We start from the raw sequence: 11372 nt of genomic DNA, 5'->3' as shown, positions 1-11372 counted from the left end.
ACCAAACACTTCTTCTTAGCTTATACATTATCACAACTTTTTAAGATTGAAAATTTTACAAATTTTGATTACAGAGTGCAATAATTCTGTGAAAAAATAATTAGATCAGTTCTAAATACTATATCGTTGTACACAGTCTTGAACCCAGAAAATATCATTAACCGCCGAATTTGAAATTAATTAGTTAATTTTCATATTATACATTTTTCAGACAGCCGTTGACTGTAGTTATACTGTCAAATGGCAAGCTATAACTTTATTATGATCATAGTAAGATTTCCTTCATTATTTTAGATTTTCTATAATAAACATCGTAGTGTTAAGTATGGAACTTAAACAAAGGGCTCCAAAAAATGTTTACAACAAATAATGGAAACATCCTTATTAGCTACAACCAGTTTCTTCAAGGATCTCGAATAAACAAAAATTACGAATGAAATCTAATCTAAAATTTTATTTCAAATGACGAAAAATTATTTTCTTAAATTTCAATACACAGTAGTTTTCCACAATTAATTTACATAACCCTGTTTGAAAAGGATTTAGTCTGATGTGCTGACTTTTTATCGGTTAAATTATCAAATATTCTATTCTGTGTTGTAGCCACTGACCACAGTACAATACTCATCATAATAAAATAACTTGAAATACAGAGCTAAAATATCATACCCTCTAGTTATATTATAATAACAATTATGATTCATATTTTGTATATTACTAGATCTTGTATTATAATATTCTCGTTAATACATTTTATCGTCATTGTGTTTATTACAGCCGTTGCCTGTAGTTTTACATAGTGTTTTTGGATCTCAATTTTTCACCATTTTTTTTTGTTTTTACCCCCTTCCCACTTAGTTTTTTCGATAGCAACTTTTGGAACTTAAGTGGTAGCGTATATATTTTATTAACTTTTGAAATTGAAAATAATGTATTAAAATTTTTGACTGGTCGATTACCAGTTTCGGATAACTATTTATGAAGCTATTAAAGTCTCAAGTTCAGGGCAGGAAGAAAGGTGGAGTGTAGTGTTATTTTTAACTGCGTGCATTTCCCATCCGCACTTCCTATCCTAACTTTTAATAGTTACCCAAAACTGGTCATCGACCAGTCAACATTTTTAGTACATTATTCTCAATTAAAAAGTTAAAGAATTTTATGCATTACCATTTAATTTTCCAAGGTGCTATCAAAAAAACTAGTTGGAATGGTGTTAAAAACAAAAAAAAAATTATTATTGAAGAATATAAAAAAATATTGTTGAATCTTAATGTACATAATAGTTATTTGCTATAATTATTGGAATATCAAGGTTCTACGGCCATGCAAAAAAATAGTTCAAACATTTAAACAACCAACAACAAAACAAAGCCTCAAAAAAACACTTGTTTTTTATGAACAACAAACAAATTTCGTACGGTACTGCTAACATCGATAAACCAAACAATTATCCTAAATCTGTTACTCAAAAAGGGATAGACTTTTTCAAGTATAGTTTTAGGAATTTATGTCTGAAAATTAGGCCGAAGCTAGTTCTAGATAGGAACTATAACATAAAATACAATTCTCTCAGAAATCGGTATTCAAACTTTTTTTTTAATAAGTAAAAACCAAAAAAAAATATATATAATTACAAATAATATTGATATTAGTTTTTTTACTACTCGATGTAGTTAACTGAAAGTGGTTTTATCAATTTCCATTGATTTAATCCATACAGACTTGTGACCTCCTCCTGTCTAATTTGGCCCAACCCACTGTATATTACCCAAGCTAGTATATTAAAACATCAAATTTTGGCTAATATTGTAGTATTTAATATTTGGCTTAAAACAAATCATAGAGAATTTGGCCATTGCACTAGATCTATCTTCACATTAGATTCTTGAACTGTGCCAAAAAAAAATGTAATAGGTAAAAAAGGTTAATGGTATTTTCTGGGTTCAAGACTGTGTACATCGGTATTTAGAACTGATCAGAACTGATTAGAACTGATTTTTTCACAAAATTATTGCACTCTGGAATCAAAATTTGTAAAATTGTTAATCTTAAAAAGTTGTGGTAATGTAAAGGCTAAGAAGAAGTGTTTGGTGTATCAATATCAAACTAAAATAAATAGAATGCCGGGCTTAATATTTTTAAAAAATGTATATGAAACCCTATTGCATAATGACTATTAAAAATAGACTTGCATTATTAAACAATATGTTAAAAACAAGGCAATATCAAAAACTGATTTATTTTGGCCTTTGACTAGTCTTTAATAATCATTCCTAGTAGAGCTGAGACCTCGAATCGAATAATACTATTCGTATTAAAATAATTCGAATATTCGAATAGTTATCGAATAATTCAAATATTTTGTCAAATTTATGTTTTTTTGTAATTATATATCTATATAAACTATTGAAATCTTATTTTTTTGTAATAAGTAATAATATTTATTTTGTCAAAAGAATAATTCGTTATAATTATATTTATTTTGTCAAAAGAATAATTCGTTATAATTATATTTATTTTGTTAAAAAATTATTAAAAATAGATCAAGGACACCTTAGTTGTCTCTTAATTATTTTTTTTTAAATCTAATTAATCCTGTAAAAAAAAATATTCGAATAACCCATCGAATATTCGAATATTCGTGCGAATAAAGTATTCGAATAGTCCCACCACTAATTCCTAGTCCTTTAAAATACTGATTGAATTGTATATTTTTAATCTAACTGTTACAGAGTGACCTATACATTTTACACCACTAGTGTAAAAAACTTAACATTACTCATAATATATTATTCATTTTGATGGAACACATAAATAAATAAGTTGCTAAAATAAAGGTGTAGTTTGGCTATATTAAACTAGGGTCTATGACCAAAAACAAACATTTTATGGTTTTTTTTTCACCTTTTTTATTTGTAACAATAGTACACAAAATGTGCTTTTTTGGCCAAACATATTCGCAAATAATACTGAACACATACTGCATACACAATAATAATACATTAATAATGAACAATGTACACACTCTTCATCTACCAAATAAGACAAGCATTTTTAAATTGTATGCAGCGTATAACTTTATATAACGTAAGCAATTGTACTGATGCTCTAGTATAGTATTCAACTTCTTTGCTGTTTAATAAAAATATCTACTTGTAAAAATGAATTTGAAAAGCATAATTTGTATATTTGTAGCCACGATATTATTCGTAATGATGTCGGGTGTATCAGCCGGCGACGAGCCAGAAGGTATAAAAAACATTTTTAGTATATCATTTTTTATAATTTTTTTTTTATTGTATCTTCGGCCAGCAAAATTATATCAAATATTTCGAATACTGTTGTCGTTTTTACCCGTTTCGACTTTTCTATGAATTTTGAATACCTTCTGAATATTTCATTTTTATCATTTTTTTTTTTCGTGTGCTTTACAAATATACTAGCAGTTTTATATATGTTTCCAATAAAGCTTAAAATGTGTATAAAATGCTACAAATGCCTTAAATTTTCGAAAAAAAGAATACATTTGCCAAGTACATAAATATATTGTATAATTTTGTATATCCAGTTATAATATTATTTTAAGAATATCACACGTGGCTATAATAAAATTAAACGATTTTAGATTAAATTAAAATATATAATTCTTACGCAAGGATAAAAAAAAATATTTAAGTAATTTTATTTTTTCAATTTTTCAGCTGGACCTTGGTGTGGAGTTTGTAAGTTAATGGCTAATATTTGTTAATGTGCTTTACAAATTTACTAGCAGTTTTTAAATTATTTTCAATAAAGCTTAAAGTATAAATAAAATGCTACAAATGCCTTAAATTGTGGAAAATAAAAATACGTTTGCCATGTTCATGAACGTATTGTATAATTTTGCATATCCAGTTATAATATTATTTTAAGAATATTACATGTGGCTATAAGAAAATTAAATGGTTTTGGATCAAAATAAATATAAATAATTTAGACGTGACGCCCTAGGATAAAATAAAATATTAAACTAATTTTTTTTGATTTTTCAGGGCACACAGTAAGACAAGGAGCTGTAAGACCACAACCTTACGGGGTACCAGCAACAGAACCACCACCACCACCACCACCACCACCACCACCACCACCGCCACCACCACAACAACCACAACAATAAATGTGTAATTCAGTATGTAATTTTATCATTCATTTTTCAAATGACTGAATTAATAATTAAAAAATTAAAATTATTTTGAAATTAAAACATTGGATACTAGTAAATCCTAAAATTGTATTTATAATGGAAACGCCTTGTACTTAATAGTTTATAAAATTTGAATTAAAATTCATGTGTAAGCCAATTTTTAATAAACGATTTTTGTACACAATAATTTAATATATATATATTTTTTTTTAGCTAAAAACTAACTCCCGCTAACGACAGTTAAATGTTCAAACAAAACTACAGTATTCAAGATCCGTGTCACATTCTCAAAATGTATATGCTTACTAATATGTGTATATTGTAAAATGTTTATCTTTGTTTATCACAATTGTGTCTTGACCTTCAGATTTTTCTAATAACAATGTATTCCAAGTAACATATATTTTGTTACCTATCATATAAATTATATTATGTCTATTATATTTATCTCTCTACCAATAAAAAGAATATTCACCGAATAAGTAAATTTGTTTTTTATTGTCTAATCTTTTCCAACAATTTGTTTTTACTTCTGTTTCCTCCTCTTATTTTTAATTCTTTATAATAAAATGTCTATGGAAATGCGGTAAATAGTGTCAATTGTGGAATTTTATAAGTTATAACAAATATAAATATAGGTACAATATATAATTCATTTTGAATATTTACTATTTATACACTTTATGCTCTTGATTTAATATTGATGCTTTGTCTGGTTAGGTTAGGTTAACCACAAATGTAATGGACAGTACGGCAAATTTATTTTAGCTAAAACACGATTTCAGAAATAAAATTAATATTAAATATAATATTTAAATAGTTATATTTTCTTAAGCTGTAAACAGAAGTTGAAAACGGCAAAAACCATAGTGGTGTCAGTCACAATAACCTTAATTAGAGAAAAACAAGTTTTAATAAGAACTGTTTCACTGTGGTTATATAATAAACTTGTAGTGTGCTTCCATAAAGTGTGCTTTTAACCATTGTTTGGCTTAGAAACTAGATACGTTTTAAAAGTAAAATACTCAATTGTTTGATGTTCGTTATTATTATTTTTTTACGATACATCGGCCAAAGCTGTTCAAAAAATAGTTTACGATTTTCAAAGAACTTGTTATTGTAATACGTCACAGCAGATGTTCTTCTAGTATTTATTTTCAGACTTAAGTGCTACTACTGTAGACATAAAAAAATACATTTTACTCCTTCTAGGAATTGTGAATTAATAAATAATTTACCTGTAGTAAAAACGACCACAGTAATCAAAACAGTAGAAATAAATATATGTAAAAGCTCTTTAATTAGCTCTTTTTTTGTTTTTTCAAACGTTTCTATGAAACGCTAAATTACATATATATATTATACATGTACAGAGCCATCAGAATTTCGCGCTATACCTGATTTTTGATGATATGCTCAAATTTTTGAAAAATGTTAGCTATATAAAACATTTTTGGTTTTTAACATACAATAATAGATTCAAGTTATTGTATTTTTTTCAGCCAGAAGCCAGATTTAGGAAGTTAACTTTTGAAATTTAAATTGTAATGTATACATTTTGTTAGTTATTTATATTGAGAATAATTTACTAAAAAGTTGTTTAGTAAATAACCAGTTTTTAGTCAGTACTGTTAAAGTTATTAGAGTTTAAAATTTAGGATGGGAGGTGGAGTATAGTTGAGTAATTGACCAGACAATATTTCCATACAATTATTATCGATTTTAAATAACTAATTAAATGTTTATGTTATCATTTAAGTTTCACTAATTTGTGTTAAATCTATAACATTATTTTCTTAGCGGTTATCAACGTACATTTTCTTTACAACTGGTTCGATTTTGATTTGATTTGTTCACTTATACAGCAAAAAAATGTAAATGTTTTCAAAATGTTGACGAACACGTTTTTGTATGTTTAAAAACGGCGTGGAGCATAGGCAATTTCGCTACGTAAAAGAATAGTGTGCTTCGTTGAGGCGTCTGCCCACATATTTCACTTTTTAATACTTACAGAAGTTATTAAATAGCTTTTTCGACTGGGCTTTTGGTTAAATCAAATTTAAATTAAACAAACTACCTTAGTATTCATATCTAATAATTTTTTGTAGATGAAGCACAATTATAATTTATTATACAAACAGTTCACGATGTTATTTTTTATTATGTTTTCTTATTGTTTCCCGTTTGCTTGTTTCTATCTCAAACTTCTTTAACTCTCAGAAACATTCAATATGTGTGTTTTTTTTTTAATTTTAAGTTTTAGAAATAATAATAAGACTAGTTGAGCAGACAGAAAATTACATTTTTTTAAGTAGTAATATATTCAAACAATTGGCATACGTATCGTTTTCTTTATTATTTGGTAAAAAATACACCAAATGTATGTAATGACAATTAATTAAACCGTGTATTGTAAATTACTGTAAAAAAAATGTAGTACAATACTCAAAAGTACCGTCTACATAAATAGTTTGAAGTGTTTAAGTGTTTTACCTTTGTCGATTGATAGCTGCGGACGCACTCGCGCTATGAAAAAGGTAAAAACTTTATATGGGACCCACTCGGGAAACCCCCGGTTTCCCTTTATTTTCTTCTTTATTTAATACTCGTTTTCACAATGCCATTAAATTATTTTTAAAATGAAAAATTAAGCGTTGTTTGCCACGCTAATGTTGTCATCCGCCTAAGTTAACCGGATGAAAATAGTAAATACACGGCCATTTTTGAAAATGTTAATTTTGTGCGATTAAAAACTTAACATCCCCGTTTTATTCGTTTAATCGCTGTAATGTATAACGAGTAGACGGAGTTTATTGCCAGTCTTATTTTCTTAACTGATGAATAACCATTAAGCGCAGTAACGAGACGTTATTTTATTATTTTCTTTTGTTCGGTCGGGCTTAGTGTAGACAACACAAAGTACTCAGCAGTGTGATATCTAACGGACAGGCTAAGGCGTCGCTGACGTTTCGATATCATAAAACCGGTGCAGTCCAAAATTACTTTTACTCTCAATGTTAATTTTTGTTTTACACATTAAACCCGACTTGACAGGAGCCTGTCTTATAAAAAAAAAAAAAGTAATTTTAAAATTCTATTCAAGCAGTGATTTGCCCTATTTGAAATGGTTGTAAAATAAAATAAGCTGAGAACATATCGCATGTACGTGTGTTTGTAATTTTATTCAAAATAAACATAATTAGAATTTTGGTTGACGAACAAATTTCAAAATTTCAGTAAAACTTATATAGAACTCGAATCTCTTTACAGAATTGAAATTGGGCCGTCCTATGTAGTCGATACTTATCTGGCTTTTTGGTCTAAAATAAACCAAAATGGGTTTTACTCGTAGAAAAAATTATTTAAATTAATAACAATACCTTGGAGCTTGAACAAATTAACCGGTAAATAAGTTTACATAGTCAAAATATGTTAAAATCTTGCTTTTCTTAAATATTGCCTATATAAAACTCCTTAATAACGGACCGCATGCAATCCCCTAAAACAATAATAATTATTTTATAGATTACTGTGTAATAAAACCTTATCAGTTACAACTAATGTCATTTTAATTTCTCAAACAGATCCATAAGGGAATAAAATATTTAAACATTTTAAAAATATTTGGGTTTTGGCGTCAAAGGTTTTTTTTTAAATAGTTATTATTTTATTTCTTAACTAATATTTGTACATCGAAAGTTATTCGATGGGCTAATGTAAAGTTTGTGGTTTGTTTAATAAAACCTTTTAAATATTATTCCATAAATAATATCGATTAATTATGTTTTTGACCTTCTATTTGAATAATAATAAATAATATTTAGAAATATTGATATGTCAGAAAAAAAGTACAATCCACCCATACAATTATTAATGATAAATCTCGAGAATTAAAAATGTTGTGTAGTAATTTAGTACAAGTAGATTTGAATTAATCTTAATTTATTTAAAGCAACATTAATCTCCTTAAAAGTTCTATGGTATTCTTGGGGAATATTGGTATGGTGTATAGGTTTATCTTGGTGACACAGTTTTTTCTATGATAATCATTTCTGGTATAATGAACAGTATTTTTTTGGCTTTCAGTGGTCGACAATTTCAAGTTGAAAAATATGTAGATTTTTTGGGCGTTTTTTTAGATTTTGAAGGGAAGGGGTGAAGTTTTCCATTCTTTGGTTTAATAAAGTATATTTTCGGTACGATTTCTTAACTATAGAGTTTCTACATAAAGAAATCGGTTCAGTGGTTCAGAATATTTTGTGGGTCCAGACACATACAATAGTAAAAAATAATGAAAACCTATAATTTTAAGCATTGAAGTTAAAATCGCTCTAAAACTTTTAAAATAAGGAAAACGGCACTGTAAAAAAAATCTGTGACATTCTATACAATGAAGGTTATTAAGATGTTAATTCATAATCATTTAAAAAAAAGTAATTTCTTTTTGTTACTGGACCACTCTCCACAGAGCCTTATATCCGTTTCTGGGGTATAATATTTTTCTATTTATCCAGATTAGCTTGTTCGCCGCGTAGTGCAGTGGCACCAGAGTTGGGTGCAGAATTCAAGTGCTTGCACAGGACAAATTATTGCAATAAAAAAATAATTTTCCAAACTCTTAATGGCAGTGACATAAATCAGATTTCGTTTGGCTTTTCAAATTTTACCCAAACACGAACACCTGCATAAGAAATCCTATTAAAGGTTAGTTAATTTTTGGATATCTGCTCGGCAACCCGACAAGCCCGAGTCGTTCCGAGGTCGAGTACATTGACAGTTTGGAAATTAACACAGCTGTGATATAGGTACCTCGCAGAGTGTACTTAAGCGTACCACCACCTATGAATCTAATCGTCCGAGTAATCTAGACGTGAGTGTACTACAATTCGTGTGTGTGTGTGTACACGAGAGAGAGAGAGAGGAGGCAATGTTTGACACGATGATAGATGCAATCGGCCATACGAGTGTTGGTCCTGCACCGACTCCGATGCCTTTTACTTTCTCAGTGGCTTGGCAAAAGAAAGTGCACACCGTGTAAAAACCATCGGAAGCGCCAAAGAAAAGTTCAATCTGTTCGTGTTAAGTGTGTTTACTACAAGGCCGACTCAATTCGACGAATCGCAGCCGTTAGTCCATATAAGCTAATGTGTCAGCTTTAAAAAACAGCTACAGTAATGAATTACATATTGTGATAATGTGTTGTGTGTAGTTTAAGCACATCAGCTCCCACCGATGGAAACGAGGGAGAAATTATTGTCATTTCGCAAATGACTGTGCACATAATAGGTGAGATCAAAGTGAAATGACAGCTCAAATCAAAAACAATACATTTACACCACAAACACCTAATAACGAAGCCTATTATAGTGTACAAAACGAAAGGTTCGAATTTTGTTAACAAATTAACGGTATATAAATAGATTTAGTGCAAGGTAAAACCGAGTTTAGGATTTGAAAACTAGACTGGGAGAAGATCTAGATAAATCGACACGGTACCTATGTAATATGTATATTATAATATTCAAAGTATCCCACAAGCAATCATTCATCAATGTAATAATAATATCTCCAAAGGATAAGTTTTTGTGCAAACAATTTTTTTAAAATTAAATTTGTTAAAACTTTTACTTTTATTCGGAAACTTTTGTTTTATCTGTTTTCAATCGAAACATTTATTGGAAATTTCTTAAACATAACGGATAAATATAATATAACATATTATAAGAAATGGTATAGTTAAACAAACCTTTTCTGTTTGGTAAAGTTTGGTACAGTTAGCTGTTTAACATTAAACTTTATTTCTTTATATCATTAGAATGGCTAGTTAAGAGGCGTGAGTAAATCAAGAGTAAAAATTGACCTAAAAACATTTTGCGGAGAAAACATTAACGACTTCAACTTTGAATATTTTGAAAATGTTTTTGGTGCATAGTAAATTTAATGTTTTCATATGGTAAGATAAGTTAATTTTTGTTGCAAAGCAGATTGTAAAAGTCTAATAAAATATGTCGTATTAGCGTTTTAAGTATATTTTAATAAGTGAATTATAAAAATCCGAGATCGTGGTTTCCTACAAAATGTACTTTTCATGTTTTTGTAAAAAATAAGAGATTTTAAAAATAGAAAACATCGAAATCGTGAGAGTTTTTCCGGTAAAACTATTTTTTTGTATTGAAAAACCACTATAGCTAATGAAAAAATCGTTTATAAGTATTAAGTGTTACGTGCAAACTAATATACATACACATATACCTACCGTTACAAATTATACAAATTTACTCTTATATTAAAATCTGTTATGGAACAGTTTGTTTCAAGTATATCGCCTAAATCTTACCCTTTAATAAACAACTGTAATCTTAACCTTTAATGTTATAATATTATTGAAGTATAATTTATGTATCTCAATGTATTGTATGTAACTCTGATCATCGTACAAAAAATACTTAAAAATAAGTAAAACAAATTTTTTAGTTAGTGTTTTTTTTTCATGTTGTTAAATTTTTGTTCCTTTATTCAGTAGTTTCCTACTTTACTCCTCAAGTGTTTGGCTATAACTTGATAGTAGTAGTTGGTAGATCTAGTCGATAAACGTTCTTTTTCCTCATGAAATCATAATGAAGAAGTTATTACAATTAAATAACTATAACGATACGAAAACTGCCATTTATTTTAATTGCATGAAGTAGTTTTTATTTGTTTATACAGCCAGACAATAATTATTATTACTGTGTTTTAACACAGAACTGCGTTTGATGTCATAACTGCTAGCTTAGTGTAGCACAAAATCATCGTTAAACAAATATTACCAATACACTGAATATATTATAATATAATAATTATATTCGAGAATTTCACTTTTTGTTGGGGTTACGCGTGATTTGATTATAATAACGAATTCAGATTACTATTTGATTTCGGTGGACCGCCAAAAGTTACGAGGGTACAGTTGGAAATTCATGATGACATATTTTCAAAAATGATCAACGCGTTTCCGACACATAGCAAATGAAGAATAAACATGAGACGGGTCAACCGTTTCAATCAAATCGAGCCAAGCTCGATAAAAACAAAACAAACTTCGCTCTGACAGTTAATTGCTATGGTCATATTTTGTTCTTCTTCAATTCACTTAAGTCCAATTAAACGAACGCAAGCAATTTATTGCTTTTTAAACGGCGAAATGTTC

The 11372-nt window shown here is 28.3% G+C and overlaps 1 protein-coding gene across 3 annotated transcripts; it reads left to right on the top strand.

The window, feature by feature from the left end:
- Positions 1-3084: 3084 nt before the first annotated feature.
- LOC126833714 (uncharacterized proline-rich protein-like) lies at positions 3085-4653 on the top strand. 3 transcript variants are annotated; one of them, XM_050565213.1, is made up of 4 exons: positions 3085-3249; positions 3702-3722; positions 4032-4172; positions 4397-4653. In XM_050565213.1, exons 1-3 carry the CDS (start codon positions 3162-3164, stop codon positions 4154-4156), a joined length of 234 nt encoding a protein of 77 aa, XP_050421170.1. In that variant the 5' UTR covers positions 3085-3161; the 3' UTR covers positions 4157-4172; positions 4397-4653. The 3 variants fall into 3 exon arrangements, with proteins under 3 accessions (XP_050421170.1, XP_050421169.1, XP_050421168.1); XM_050565212.1 differs by having other exon boundaries at positions 3087-3249; positions 4032-4160; XM_050565211.1 differs by having other exon boundaries at positions 3089-3249; positions 4032-4168.
- Positions 4654-11372: the final 6719 nt, after the last annotated feature.

The sequence above is a fragment of the Adelges cooleyi genome, unplaced genomic scaffold (assembly GCF_023614345.1).
Source record: "Adelges cooleyi isolate 19-005CV unplaced genomic scaffold, UGA_ACOO_1.1 ACOO_flye_CR_arks_rails_tigmint_CR_PRNA_2, whole genome shotgun sequence".
In the NCBI taxonomy this organism is placed as follows: Eukaryota; Metazoa; Arthropoda; class Insecta; order Hemiptera; family Adelgidae; genus Adelges; species Adelges cooleyi.
Note: the sequence above shows the minus strand (reverse complement) of the source record. Positions and strands in the feature narration are given on the sequence as shown.